The 15,526-nt window shown below is 40.7% G+C and overlaps 1 protein-coding gene across 3 annotated transcripts in view; it reads left to right on the plus strand.

Annotated features, from left to right (window-relative positions):
- Positions 1–3,046: 3,046 nt before the first annotated feature.
- Positions 3,047–15,526, plus strand: part of LOC133135948 (E3 ubiquitin-protein transferase MAEA) — a 36,381-nt gene continuing 23,901 nt past the window's right edge. For 2 of the 3 annotated variants that reach the window (XM_061253331.1, XM_061253332.1), the window contains exons 1-3: positions 3,047–3,511; positions 13,737–13,919; positions 14,857–15,060. In XM_061253331.1, the coding sequence (XP_061109315.1) occupies positions 3,437–3,511; positions 13,737–13,919; positions 14,857–15,060 (462 nt within the window). In that variant the 5' untranslated portion in view covers positions 3,047–3,436. The remainder of the gene's footprint in view (positions 3,512–13,736; positions 13,920–14,856; positions 15,061–15,526) is intronic. The other variant, XM_061253329.1, reaches the window with a different exon arrangement.

Genomic DNA, 15,526 nt, shown 5'->3' on the forward strand with positions numbered 1-15,526 from the left:
AATAAAATTTGGCTTAAATTCATCTGAAATGCATTTCCACAAATAATGTGGGATTTATCAAAGTTTTCGGATGTAAGTTTTTCGTAGGAGCCGAACAAACTTCACGAGTGGTCTCAGCTGTTCATATTGTGCGTGGAAATGAAAGAGCACAGTTGTAAAGCATGTTTTGTTATTTTATTATTCCATTAATTAATATTTTATTAATATATAGAATATACAGTACTGTGCTAAAGTTTTAGGCAGGTGTGAAACAATGCTGTAAAGTAAGAACGATTTCAAAAATAATAATCTTAATAGTTTATTTTTATCAATGAACAAAATGCAAAGTGAGTGAACAGAAGGAAAATCTAAATCAAATCAATATTTGGTGTGACCACCCTTTGCCTTCAAACCAGCATCAATTCTTCTAGGTACACTTGCACAAAGTCAGCGATTTTGTAGGCATATAGTCAGGCGTGTGATTAACCAATCAACATGAGCTAATGATCATCAATTTAATATGTAGGTTGAAACACAATTATTAACTGAAACAGAAACAGCTGTGTAGGAGGGTTAAAACTGGGTGAGGAACAGCCAAACTCTGCTTCCAAGGTAAGGTTGCTGAAGACAGTTGTCAATGTCAGAAGTCATACACCATGGCAAGACTGAGCACAGCAACAAGACACAAGGTAGTTGTACTGCATCAGCAAGGTTGCTCCCAGGCAGAAATTTCAAGGCAGACAGGGGTTTCCAGATGTGCTGTCCAAGCTCTGTTGAAGAAGCACAAAGAAACGTGCAGTGGTCGGCCAAGGAAACTTAGTGCAGCAGATGAAAGACGAATCATGCTTACTTCCCTCCGCAATCGTAAGATGTCCAGCAGTGCCATCAGCTCAGAATTGGGAGAAACCAGTGGGACCCAGTTACAGCCATCTACTGATGTCTGGTCAGAAGTGGTCTTCATGGAAGAATTGCGGCCACAAAGCCATACCTCAGACGTGGAAAAAAAGCCAAGCGACTCAACTATGCACGAAAACACAGGAACTGGGTGCAGAAAAATGGCAGCAGGTTCTCTGGACTGATGAGTCCAAATTTGAAATATTTGGCTGTAGCAGAAGACAGTTTGTTCGCCGAAGGGCTGGAGAACAGTACAAGAATGAGTGTCTGCAGGCAACAGTGAAGCATGGAGGAGGTTCCTTGCAAGTTTGGGGCTGCATTTCTGCAAATGGAGTTGGGGATTTGGTCAGAATTTATGGTCTCCTCAATACTGAGAAGTACGGGCAGGTACTTATCCATCATGCGATACCATCAGGGAGGCATCTGATTGGCCCCAAATTTCTTCTGTTGCAGGACAACAACCCCAAACATACAGCCAATGCCATTAAGAATTATCTTTAGCATAAAGAAGAACAAGGAGTCCTGGAAGTGATGGTATGGCCCCCACAGAGCCCTGATGTCAACATCATCGAGTCTGTCTGGGATTACATGAAGAGACAGAAGCATTTGAGGCTGCCTAAATCCACAGAAGAGCTGTGGCTAGTTCTCCAAGATGTTTGGAACAACCTACCTGCCGAGTTCCTTCAAAAACTGTGCACAAATATACCTAGAAGAGTTAATGCTGTTTTGAAGGCAAAGGGTGGTCACAAAAAATATTGATTTGATTTACATTTTTCTTCTGTTCATTCACTTCTTCTGTTCATGTATTTTGTTCATTGATAAAAAATAAACTATTCGCATTTCTATTTTTGAAAGCATTCTTATTTTACAGAATTTTTTCACACCTGCCTAAAACTTTTGCACAGTACTATACATATCTTCAATACATGAGTATCAATGACTTAAGCTTAGATTTATACTTGGCGAAACATTTCTGTATTATGACTTAGCTTGTCATCTGAAGTGCAGCAGTTAGATAGCCTTTCTATCACTTTGAAATAATTGTCTATTATATTCTTACAGACCTAATAAACAAGATATTGAAGACAGGGCTTCATAGTAAAAGAGGTATTACAATTCAATATTTTCCCAAAACTTCTGGAGCAAAACAATGTTAGTTTCTTAAACCTTAAACTAACCAAATGAAAAAATACATTTGTTAAATCAGCTTGGGCTTTTACATTGAAATCAATGGACTGCAATGTATGCACTTGTAAATCGCTTTGGATTAAAAGCGTCTGCCAAACGCATACTAACATGTAAATGTAAAATGGGCAGAAAGGCCTTTTGTGCTCAGCAGACATTGTTATGGGTGCTTCACTGCCTGGACCCTCCCACCCTCTCCAGTTTCTCATGAATGGGCTTGAATGGAACCACGTAAGCACGTTTATGACAATCACGTGGTTATACACCCAACGAGACCTCGCTTGTCATCGGTCACGTGATTTTATGAAAACGATGCAAGGGAAAACCCGACACGCCTCGGAATCATTCGTCACATCATGACCATATATAGTAAATAAAATAACGAAACATTCAGCAAAATTATGATGTACTGCTTTAGGGAAACAGTTTTAGTTTGATCTTTAATACAAGCATAAACGCCTCCGAAAACGTCGCTGTATTATGACTATTTTATTAGTTTCCATTTGCTAACGTTAACAGAAACCATATGAAAATATTTAGCTAGTGGTAATAGCGCATAACAAACATCGCAGGCTCCATCGACTCTCGTAACTCCGAGTGCTGTGGGATTGCAGTGCAAATGCAACCAGGATTTCCCCCTGAGCTGCACGCAGTGTGGTGTCTGTGATCTCCGTCGTTAACAGGATACGTCAGGGATCCTTCCCGGCAAGGATACATTTTTACGACACCGTTATGTGTTGCATTTGCATAAAATTTATAGTACAAATCGGCGTTTTTAATAGTTAACATTGCTATGTGTTAACATGTAATAAGAAACTATCTAGTTTGAAACCCCTCCCAGCTAATTCAGCGAATAACCTACTAGTAAAGCTAATATTAAAATAGTCACAACACGAGTTAGCATTTCTGTCGTCGTCGGCAGGACCCCCAGCTCAAAATATCTTCCAATACCCCTGCCGTGCAGCCCTGTGGCGACGTAGGCTGTGTGTACTTACTGGGTTGTAGACAAACAGAAAACAATTAAAGTAACTAAAGCCATTACTTGGGTAGTTTTTCAATAAACAACGTATTTACTCACTTGAGTAGTATTGATACAGAAAATTACTCAAGTGCATTAGCAGTATTCTTCAGACTAGGAATTTCCACTGCCCCACTCTACAGCTTTGCCGAAAAGTTATAATAATGTACATTTGCACAAATATGTAGGCTACTTTAAATTGTATATTAAATGTCACAAAATAGATTGCTTTTGAGCCCTTGTAAGTGATTCGAGCCCTAGTGAAATAAGCACTGGGTTAGAAGTATACACTCGTCGAAGGGAACAGTTTAGAAAGCCACTACCCTTCCTATGGAACCGTGTTCTCTGACTTTTCCCTAAATGAAGATGGCGGTGCAGGAATCAGCTGCTCAACTCTCCATGGCATTGAAGGTCCAAGAATATCCTACTCTAAAGGTGTGGTATATGTTATCAAGCGATTGGAATGATCGATTAAGCAATCATGTTATATTGGCCAAATTATGGAATAAAACGTTACCGACTGCACACTACTGTCGGTAAATGCTGTCTCGCAGAAGGACACAACCAAATGCTTACTTGCTAACGTAGCCCAGCTACGTTAATGTTAAATAGCAAGCGAAAAACGGATTATTCCATCGTTATGCTTCAGCAGCATTGGCTAGCTAGTGCACTAGCTAGTTGCCTTAGAGAAAGTGCTTATGTTATTGCAATGCATCGCTGGCCTGTGGGCTTCGAGTCTGAGCTGTAGATAACAATGCTATCTAGCTTTGTACCTAGACTAGGTAGCTAAGTAGCTAGCTGGCTAGTTAAGTCGGCTAGCTAGCAGTACTGTGGATATCTCTCTACCTTTCATTTTACAACTATTGAGCATGAGTACGACAATATGGCTAATGTTAGCCTGAAGGTAGTTTTATTTTTTCCACAGAGGGCAGAGAAACATTTCGGTATCTTGTCTAAATTCCTTACTTGGTACAACACGTAAATGTTACCTACCTTCCTCGCAATCTATATGGACAATTACACGCTGTTACAAGCTAGCTAGATGGCAAACGTTAGGTATTGAACTTTGGCTATCGAACTGACAGCTGGCAATTCAGTGAACGTGAGTGTATTCACCTAATGTAGTGATCCGGATAGCTTCTGTCATGTGGACATTGGCTATTAGCTAACACTGACATAACTGCGTTAAGTAACTTAGCTATCCGTACTCTGTACAGAAGTAGCTGGCTAGCTAACACTAGCTAACACAATGACAGGGCCATGTTAGTCATTTTTGCAGCTAACGATAGTTAAACATAAATAGATGCAGAGATGCAGCGCCGCCGTAGGTTGCAAATGTCAATTGCTAGCTAACTTTCAAGCCGAGCAGCACGCCACTGAATTCACGATTTGCCAACGTTCGTGAACGTTAGGCAGCAAGTATAATAAACAACCAGCTAAAGCCAATTAAAGGTACAATAGGTAATTTTTGTGTTAAAACGCTGTTACAAGACCATTGTAAATCCATTTCTATGACTGAAATGTTGTCTCACCCTCTGCCTGTGTTTATAGTCCTTAAATTCGTGTTTCAAAATATACAGTTGACAGCCGTCACTCTGTACCAAAACATTGTACTGCTGTACAGTAATTCAAGCTCATTGGTTCTAACAGCCACAGCCAATGGCGTGGGGGCTTATTCTGATTGTTCGTGTAGCTGCCCAAATTGCACTCGAGACAAGCGATCACTGAAACTATGTATACCATTGCTTATTATCCAAAAGGAGACTACATATCTAGTTATAAAACAATACCAGTTCGCTATCGATAGCAACAAGCAAGTTAACTTAACGAATTTAAAAATATTCACCTGAATTTCTCTCAAACTTACAGTTGCATCGTTTATGGTAGACTGTCATATCTTAGTTAATATAGCCAGCTTGCTTGCTCATAATATAGTTGGTTAGCTAAAGCAAAAACTTACAAATATAAATAGTGTTGCGTAGCAGTAGCACACCAAAGTCAACATTTCATAACCTGTTTGGCGAACATTTTCTTACTAGAACACTACGAAAAGACGGCAGGCTCTGTTGCATTTGTCAGTGTCAGCTTTCCAAAACAGTGCACGAGAACAAAGAACTGTATAATAACGCTTTATGTTACACGTTATATTCATAGACTGTGGGACGGATAAGCAGTGTTGTGGTTTGAGGTTGTTTGTTGCTGCACTTCCTCTCTTAACCGTTAGGAGTGTGATAGTACCTATTGTACCGTTAAGGTTTTAGTTTGGTACATGTAGCTACGTTCTCCATACATGTCACCAGAGTAAATCATATTTTATATGCACTCAGTGAGCACTTTCTTAGGTATTTATTATACTTATTTTTTCGACTTCCACTGCTGTAGAGTTATGATGCGTTGTATGCTCAGAGACACTGTCATAATGTGTGGTTATTTGTGTTACTGTCACCTTCCTGTCAGCTTTGACCAGTCTGGCCATTCTCCTTTGACGTCTCTCATTAACAAGGCATTTCTGTCTGCAGAACTGCTGCTCACTGGATTTAGTTTTTGTTTTTTGCACCATTCTTTACAAACTCTAGAGACTAGTGTGCGTGAAAATCCCAGAAGATCAGCTGTTTCTGAAGAAACCACCGTGTCTGCCAGCAACAATCATTCATAGTGAAAATCACTTAGATCAGATTTCCCCCCCATTCTAATGGTTGATGTTAACATAAACTGAAGCTCCTGACCCATATCTGCATGATTGTATGCATTGCACTGCTGCCACGCAATTGGCTGCGATGAATAAAACAATGGTCTTACAAGTTTGTTCTGGATTCGTGTTAAGTAAAATCATGTCTTGATTCTCATTCTTATACAGGTGCATCTTTAAAAATTCTAATATCGTGGAAAAGTTCATTTCAATTAAAAAAGTTAAACTTTCATATATTCTAGATTCATTACACATAAAGTGAAATATTTCAAGCCTTTTTTGTTTTAATCTTGATGATTACGGTTTACAGCTCATGAAAATAAAAAAATCCAGTATCTCAAAATATTAAGATATTACATAAGACCAACTAAAAAAAGGATTTATAATACAGACCTTCTGAAAAGTATGTTCATTTATGCACTCAATACTTGGTCGGGCTATAATGGGGAAGACTGCTGACTTGACAGTTGTCCAGAAGACACTCATTGACACCCTCCACAAGGGGGGTAAGCCACAGAATGTCATTGCTGAAAGGGCTGGCTGTTCACAGAGTGCTGTATTCATGGAAAGTTGACTGGAAGGGAAAAGCGTGGTAGGAAAAGATGCACAAGCAACAGGGATGACCACAGCCTTGAGAGGATTTTCAAGCAAAGCCGATTCAAGAACTTGGGGGAGCTTCGCAAGGAGTGGACTGAGGCTGGAGTTAGTGCATCAAGAGCCACCATGCACAGACGTGTTCAGGAAATAAGCTACAAGTGTCGCATTATGAGTGTCAAGTCACTCCTAAACCAGAGACAACATCAGAAGCGTCTTACCTGGGCTGAGGAGAAAAAGAACTGGACCGTTGCTCAGTGGTCCAAAGTCCTCTTCACAGATTCATGTAAATTTTGCATTTCATTTGGAAATCAAGGTCCCAGAGTCTGGAGCATGAGTGGAGAGGCACAGAATCCAAGTTGCTTGAAGTCCTGTGTGAAGTTTCCACAGTCAATGATGATTTGGGGTGCCATGTCATCTGCTGGTGTTTTATCAAGTCCAGAGTCAACGCAGCTGTCTACCAGGAGATTTTAGAGCACTTCATGCTTCCGTCTGCTGACAGGCTTTATTGAGATGCTGATTTCCTTTTCCAGCAGGACTTGGCACCTGCCAGCAGTGCCAAAACTACTGGTTTGCTGACTATGGTATTACTGTGCTTGCTTGGCCAGCCAACTCGCATGACCTGAACCCCATAGAGAATCTATGATCAAGTGGAAGATGAGAGACACCAGACCCAACAATACAGACAAGCTGAAGGCCGCTATCAAAGCAACCTGGGCTTCCTTCCATAACACCTCAGCAGTGCCATAGGCTGATTGCCACCATGCCACGCCGCATTGATGCAGTAATTCATGCAAAAGGAGCCCCAACCAAGTATTGAGTAAAAAAATGAACATACTTTTCAGAAGGTCGACATTTCTGCATTATAAATCCTTTTTTGATGTAATATTTTAATATTTTGAGATACTGGATTAAATTACAGAAAAACGTGATTTTACTTGACACGATTCGAGAAGGAACTTATATGACTGTTGTTTTATTCATCGCAGCATGTATCTTGGGTATAACTGGGTTAAAAATGTGACGGTAGACACACTTAGTTTTATATAAAAAGGCAGGGATTTTTCCATTATCAGCAATGGGGAAATTCAGAGTTAAGGGGGACGGGACGGCATATTGGTTTCTGCAACTTTGGCAGAAGCAAGCAGTGACGTCCGTTCCATATCATAGAGTTCAGCGGTTCATACTCATTATTCGACTGCATTCTGTGGTTTTCTAAACCTACAATGTGATCCATGCAGCACGTTTCCTTCACAGCAGATCTGAACTTCTAAATGCCATGGTAACCATTCCAACGTTTAAAGGAAACCGTTAATCGTGTAGATTTGTCCGTTTTAAGGAGCAAAAATGGTTGGTATGTCTGTTGGTATGCAGTGTGACAGTGTGAAGTCAGAGAACACGGTTCCAAATGGTCTATAGTACACCCAATATTAATGGGTGTACTGTAGACCATTTGGTTAGATACTGCAGTTGTGGCTTATGTGTCCCACAGTTGGCACTTTCCTGCTGGTCATACTGTTTTGCAGTAAGAGGGACCCTTTTCAGCTGTTGTTCCGAGTGCTTGTTGGTCAGTATGAGACTGCTTATGAGCATGATGCAGTTTTATGGCTGCATATTTCAGAGGTGTCAGTGCTGGGGGCCTGTGGCCCAGGAGGACCTTAAGTCTAATAACACCCCCTCCATAAGCAATGTTGTTGGTCTATAAGGGTGACAAATCTTAAGTTTACAAAGCCAGTTCTCAAGGCATGTCATTCTCATTCCAGCTGATGGGCTGGGTTGTGACGGAGTTTCCTCAGCTGCATGAGGGAATTGATAATAAGGGTACAATTGGCTACCAAAAAATGTGGAAAAAACAGAAACAAGTTTTAAATGAAAGAACAAAGCTGGTTCTCATGTAAACGTCTCCAACACAGAGTGCATTTTTTTTCTCCTTAAGGATAGATCTAATTTCTTGTCACTCGGGTTACAACTCACTTAAAGACACTGTCATGTCAGGTTGAGTTGTCACATTCTTCTGTGTTATGGCCAGATCATTATTAGATAAGTAGCGGTCTTTTGTTGGTTGGTGGCATTTTAATTTTTTCAAACTGTTCCACATGTTCTTTTGGGGCTGGTTCACATTCAGCTGTTACCCCTGCTACTGAGCTTTTTGTCTCACTGATAAAGTCAGACAGCTGTTCACATTCCTGTGGTGGCTAAGAACACGATGACCACATCGCATGCTTTGTAGATCCTCTCATAATCGGCACTTTCTCAGGCAGATGTGTCAGGCAGATGCTGGAGAGGGCCCAAATTCCTCCTCCCCTCCTGTCTGTTAGTGCTGAGCTCTGAAATGTTTACCCTGTTGTCCAGCCTTTGTTTTTTGGTTCAGTTATTTTTACCTTTTTGTCCAATCTGCTGTCTAATCTCACATCAGGTTAATGTTATGACTAGAGTGCATTCCGTTGCCCTTTGACTGGCATCAGAATGTGGAAGGAAACCAGAAAGTGAGTGTCTTGGCCTATCTTTGCCCTTGTTTGGAGTAAAAATGGCTGCCATTTGTTTCAGAAACAAGAATTGGAAAAAGGCACAGTGTTCAAGTCTTTTCCATTTCTTGGTAAAAGAGTGATATGGGAGTCACCCTTTCTCTCTCTCTGCCTGTCCGAGGCAGTTGAGGGACAGTACTGGTCAGAGGCATGTTTCCTCCGCAGCCAGACACAGCAAGTATGGGGGTGGGGCAAGGAGCTTTCAGCAGTCGAGTAGTCACAGAACACATACCAATGCCAGAGCTGCAAACCTCTTCCTCAGTCTGTTCTGCCAGAGATGTAGAGGATGTAATCTGAGCAGAAGGAATGTGCTGGTGTCAATTGTGTAGGGAGTGCCAGTCTGTGGCAGCCATGGTGCAACTTGTCAAGTTAGGCAAATAATTTCTGTGGAAAAGGAGAATGTTGCATTCCCCCATTAAAATATATATTTTTTAAATATCACCAACTCTTAACACAATGACCAGTGTAGGGTTGGGCCATCACCTGTGTGCCATCTGGGTAGGGGGGTAACATAAATCCTCCAAAATGGCATACATTTAAAGGTCATGGCTACAGGTTTGAATGGTTAGCGAAACTGAGTTGTAAACGCAAAAAGTACTAACCGATAACCACTTGAAGCTGAAATGGTAAGCTCATTTTAAAATAAATGCTCTTTCACCACTCTGTTTTGAAGGCAAACGGTGGTCACACCAAATATTGATTTGATTTAGATTTTTCTTCTGTTCACTCACTTTGCATTTTTGTTAATTGATAAAAATAAACTATTAACATTTCTTTTTTTGAAAGCATTCTTACTTAACAGCATGTTTTCACGCCTGCCTAAAATTTTTGCATTACATTACATTAATGGCATTTGGCAGACGCTCTTATCCAGAGCGACATACAACAAAGTGCAAGGTGCATACCCATAACCAGGGACAAGTGCACTGAAAGACCCTAGAGGGAAGTACAATTTCAGCTGCTACCTGCACAACAACGATAAGGACCAAGGCCTATTTGATCATCTGAATTTTATTTTTTATTTATTTATATATATATATATATATTTTTTTTTTAATCGTAATACCGCTACACGCAAATGTATGAACAAACCACTTACCTAGCCAAATACTGCTTACCTAGCCAAACTAAACTAAACATCCTGATACACAAGTAAATCACAGAAAGACAACAATTACAGGGTTTACTGGGAGGTAGGGAGGGAAGAGGTGTGTCTTCAGTTTGCACTTGAAGGTAAGCTAGGGCAGACGCCTTAACTGCTTGGAAGGCTAGCACCAATGTTTTGAATTTGATGCGAGCCATGACAGGCAGCCAGCTGATGTGAGATCTGGGAATCTGGGAAGAGAGACCATCTTAACTAAGCCTATACGGCCAACCATGGACAATGGTAGGATTTTCCAGCTTTCTATACACTGTTTTAAGTTTTGAGACAAAATTCTAAATTCATCTTAAATATTAGTGTTTAGGATCTCTGGGAATGGTGAAGTAAAGATACGTGAGGTGGTCCTTAGCTAATTTGAATGAGAGATTTTTCAAGAAGCCCGGCATGAAGATATCAGAAAGGGGCATAAAATCACTCTTTGTCCAGTTAATTGTGTTAATTGTAATCTGCACATACAGTATTACATCAGCGTATAAGCTGATGCATATTTCAACACCTCCCACCTTCAGACCCACGATATTGGGGTGGCTACGCATTCTTAAAGCAAGGGGCTCGAGCGTGACAGCGAGAAGGGCTGGCGAGAGAGGGCAGCCCTGCTGAACCCAGGGAAGCAACGGAAACGGTTGATTTGTCTCCATTAGTTATGACTGAACACGCTGGACTGGCATGTATCAGCTTTACCCAGGCTGTGAATGACTCGCCAAACCCGAATCTATGCAGCCACTTGAACATGTAAGGCCACTCGACCCGATCAAATGCTTTTTGCGCTTCGAGTGATAAGATCGCTGCTCCGGTAGCCCCACTATTATCTGCATACATGGTGTTAAGGAGGCATTTGACATTGGAAAAAGAGAACCTGCCCAGGATGAACCCTGTCTGGTCAGGATGAATGATAGATGATAAATGTTTGTTCAGCCAGCTAGCCAGCATTTTAGTAATATCCTTCTCAGAGCTAGAAATAACTCTGAGGAGAAGTGGAGCAAGGATGTCACTGAATTTCTTGTAGAATTCGTTGCTGAATCCATCTGGCCCGGCCGGCTTTACCTGAAAGCCCTGGCCGTGTTGCTGAGTTTTGGCATTCCGAGAGAGTCAAAAAATGTGCTCAAGTCCGGGTGGGTAGTGTTGCACTTTGACGTGTAGAGTTCACTGTAAAACTCCCTAAAACGGTCATTTATCTCTTTGGGGCTAGTCAGCTGGGCACCCATCTTTGATTTAATAGAATGGATTGATCTTGAGGCCTGGGTCACCCTCAGCTTCCACACCAAGAGCCCCTCTGGCTTGCCTCCCAATTCAAACTGTTTTTGTCTCAATTTTAGGAGAGGAGTGTTTATTTGACCACCGAGGATGAAGTTGCACTCATGAAGGCTTCCTCATTTTATTGTAGTCTTGTAGTTTTGAGGCCTCCTATGCCGCTTCGAGGACGGGAAGAACATTTCTCTCTCTCTTTTTTAGCAGCGGATTCATAGGAAATTATATCCCCACGAATTACAACCTTTAATGTTTCCCACAGCATGGAATCTGACACCTCGCCGTTGTTGTTAAATTCCATGAAATTATTTACTTTGATGTTAATATATTCTATACATTTATTTTCAGAAAGTAGAGAAGGGTTGAAACGCCAAGTGTATGTTCCTAAGCATGTTCCAAAACTTTCCTAAACAAATTGGGCTTGTTTATGTTTGGGCCAGAAAGATTAGCGGAAATTAATAGTGTCGGAGACCAAAATGTTCCTGCCTAAAGGTCATGGAAGTAAGTTGGAATTAAGTATTTTTCCTAAAGAGAATAGCCACACCGCGGGGATGAGAGGTAAATGGCGACTGGAAAACCTGCGAAATCCAGCTGCACCTCGGTCTCCGCTGCTTGTTTGCCTTGATGTGGGTTTCCTGCAGGAAAATCACATCCGCAGATAAAAAATTTAAGGTGTCTTAAAACCTTGTCCTTTTTGACAATGGGAATGTGTGTTCCAATTCAAATTTCTTTCCCTTCATACATACAGAGCAGCACCGTTGATAAGTCACAGGCCGTGGTCATAAGCGTGAACTCACATGGTTTTGAATGATCAGTCATCAATATCATCAAATCCATTTGCTATTCAATTCTAAGTGTTACATTAGTATTTAAGTTAAATGGCTGAAAAAATATCTTACGGTGGTGTGAAGCCATTTCATTTAGGTATGTGGTCTATTGTTTAATGGAACTGCCAGGCCCTTTGCGCATCAGTGTCTGCAGCACTACAAATTAAATTGCATAAAATGTAGGGTCGCTTCATTGCGAGGTTGATTTAAAAAAAACAATACTTTTTCAGTTTGTCTTCCAGTTACTGTGTAGGGGGAGGGGGAAAGCAGTGGATAATGTCTTCATCTTAACCAGCATTCACCAGCATTATACGGCCAAACTCAAACTCAAAATACACAGCTACATGTGATATAAATGTACTTCCTTTATTTAATTTTGAATAACAAAAATATGAAACATATGACTGATGTTTAACTTTATACAACATGTTGTAACGACAGTTATCACAGGAGAAGCTGGATGCATTTTTTATGTGCAAAAATCAGGACTAGGAGTAGAGAGAGCCAATCCCTCATGAAGATCTCTATCATGGATCGGCACAGCCATAGGCCAGCATGTTCCTGTAGCTGGAATTAGGCATGCTGGTTCACTGCTTGATTTCTCCTCTGTACTGGGCTTATAGCCTGGTTCAAGTACCTCGTGTTAATGCTGAGGATTTTAACCTGTTTGGGACCGATTTAAATTTCACTATTTAAATATTATTCCAATGTCAAAAGCATTAGTTTCATCTGAATGAAAAAAATCTATACTAAGAAAAGGCAGCATATTTTAATTGGTGCACTTCAGACATTCATGTGCTTTACATGTACCTCGCCTTTCTTGCATAATGTCATTCTTGTGATAGATTTCATCCCCATGAATTTCATCATTCATGCATACTGGTTGATGGTGTTGCCAGTGTTATACTACAGTATGTTTTTAAACATATTATTTATAAAAATATGTGGGATCAGATGTCACTTTCCTGCACGAGTAATATCCTTTAAACTTTTTCTCTCAAGTCATCACTTTGCATCCTTTTTAGATATTTGATTTGATTGTCAGATTTCACACCCCAGTATTTTTGTTTGCTGTTGCCTTTTGAAATTGTTGATGATTATCTGAAAATTAAGTCTTTCAGTCCCAAGCCCAATATGAAGTGGAGAATTGAGTATGGTTTTAATATGGGCTAAAAACAATAGTATAGCAGTATGATATGAAAAGTTGCCATATGTCACTCTTGGGATTTCATAGCAGTATGTATGCTGGAATGCCTATGACACTTTTGGGACTGAAAGGGTTAAAGTTGTGAGAGACAGTTGCTAAGGTTTGCGTTTTTTGTCAGATAAAAAGTTCTAAAATTGTTTGAGCTGATGGTTATTATATAATATTTGTTGTATTTTACACAAGCTATAGCATACCTTTTACTGTCCGCATTTAACCTTTTCTGAACAGCAGATCAGGTAGTAGCCATTATAACAACCAATTTAACAAAAAAATATAGGGACCTATTTCATGTGGAATTCAGTAATCCCTTACCTATTGATATGACTTAATCTAATTTTCTGCAACATTCAGTGATTTTGTGTATGCATGCACTGATGAAATCCGTCTGTTTGCATCGCACACCTTAAGGTGCCATACGAAACACTGAACAAGCGGTTCAGAGCAGCACAGAAGAACATTGACCGTGAGACCAGTCACGTGACCATGGTGGTGGCAGAGCTGGAGAAAACGTTAAGTGGCTTCCCAGTGGTGGACTCGGTGGTGTCCCTGCTGGACGGGGTGGTGGAGAAGCTGAGTGCACTCAAGAGGAAGGTGAGCCCACACCACACCATAGCCACAAAGCGCTACTTTTTAGGGGCTATATAATCTCCTCATTAACCACCTTATACAAGTAATTTGCTGCACCAGTATGGGATTCATACATTAACATGCATACGAAAGAGCAGAAGCTCTGGAGCAGAGTGAGTGTAAGCACGCTTTTGATTGAATAACCGTCTGATCAAGGAAAGAAACGTGAGATCATCATGCAGGTATCAACAGTGAGTGACACTAGATAGACGGTTAGCATCTGAACTCAACCACATTTAATGCAACAAAAAGTTAAATGCATGTTTGCACAAAGTTAATTGTTTTGGGGTAATTTCCCAAGCAACATGTTTACTGTTGTCAATGGTATTAAGAAGAGAAAGGACTGATTGCAATGTCATTACTGGAGAAACGCATTGCTAATGAGAGACGTCAGAGTAGAATGTCCAGACTGGTTAAAACTGACAGGAAGGTGACAGTAACACAAATAACCACACATTACAACACTGGTGTATCCAGAAGAGCATCTCTGAACACGCAGCATAAAGTTAGAATTAGGTGAAGATTATTGGTTTTTGTTGACTAATCTTTTTCAGTTTTTACTTTAATTTTTGTTGATTAAGATAAGACTAAAACTAATACAAATGACTAAAATAGGACTAATACTAATTCAAAATGTATCATCCGATGTGGCTGTGTTAGGTTTAGTAAAAATTTACGGAGGTTAATTGTGCAATTAATGCACCCATAGCTGAATGTTGGTGCTTAATTCTTTTCTTTTTACAGTCTTTGTATGCATTTTCACCAGTGGGGACAGTCTCTTCCAAGCACATACTGCAAATTATAATTGGAAGATAAAATCACAGGAATTTAGCAGTGTTATTTCTCACTATCAAATGGCACTTTAACATTGTCTGCTTCTCTTTGGGCTGTTGGGCTGCAGGCTGCTGAGTCGATCCAGGCTGAGGATGAGAGTGCCAAACTATGCAAGCGACGCATCGAGCACCTGAAGGAGCACAGCAGCGACCAGCCTGCAGCCGCCAACGTGTGGAAGAGGAAGCGAATGGATCGCATGATGGTGGAGCACCTGCTGCGTTGCGGCTACTACAACACTGCTGTTAAGCTGGCCCGACAGAGTGGCATCGAGGTATCGGCACTATCACCACGCTGCGCGTGCAGCCCTTTCAATAAACTCGCCTATGAGTCTCTCAGAAATCTGATGTCAAGAGATGAGTGTAACCTGAACGGTTTGGTTCTGATCTCATGGAAGGAGAGTGTAGGGTCCTTGCACGGGCCGCCAAATAACGTAGGGAATAACGGGGGCCAATTAATGTTATGTAGCATGTGATGCCTCGGGGTGGATCCTGAGGGCAGTGGGTGGGCCCAGCTGGAAACCAGACACAGGAGTCAGCAATATTCAGAAAAAAATCAATCTTCTTATTTTTTCTGTTTTACTGTTTACTGTTATCAGAAATATCTAACCACAAATTTAGTATTTTAATTAATAATTAAAATAACCAATATTAATGATTAAACATACCGATAACCTGAAGGTTGGAAGTTCTTCGAAAGACTGCTTTAACTCGGCTCTCATGTCTATGTGATGCCAAAAC

This window comes from Conger conger, chromosome 8 (genome assembly GCF_963514075.1).
Source record: "Conger conger chromosome 8, fConCon1.1, whole genome shotgun sequence".
Taxonomy (NCBI): Eukaryota; Metazoa; Chordata; class Actinopteri; order Anguilliformes; family Congridae; genus Conger; species Conger conger.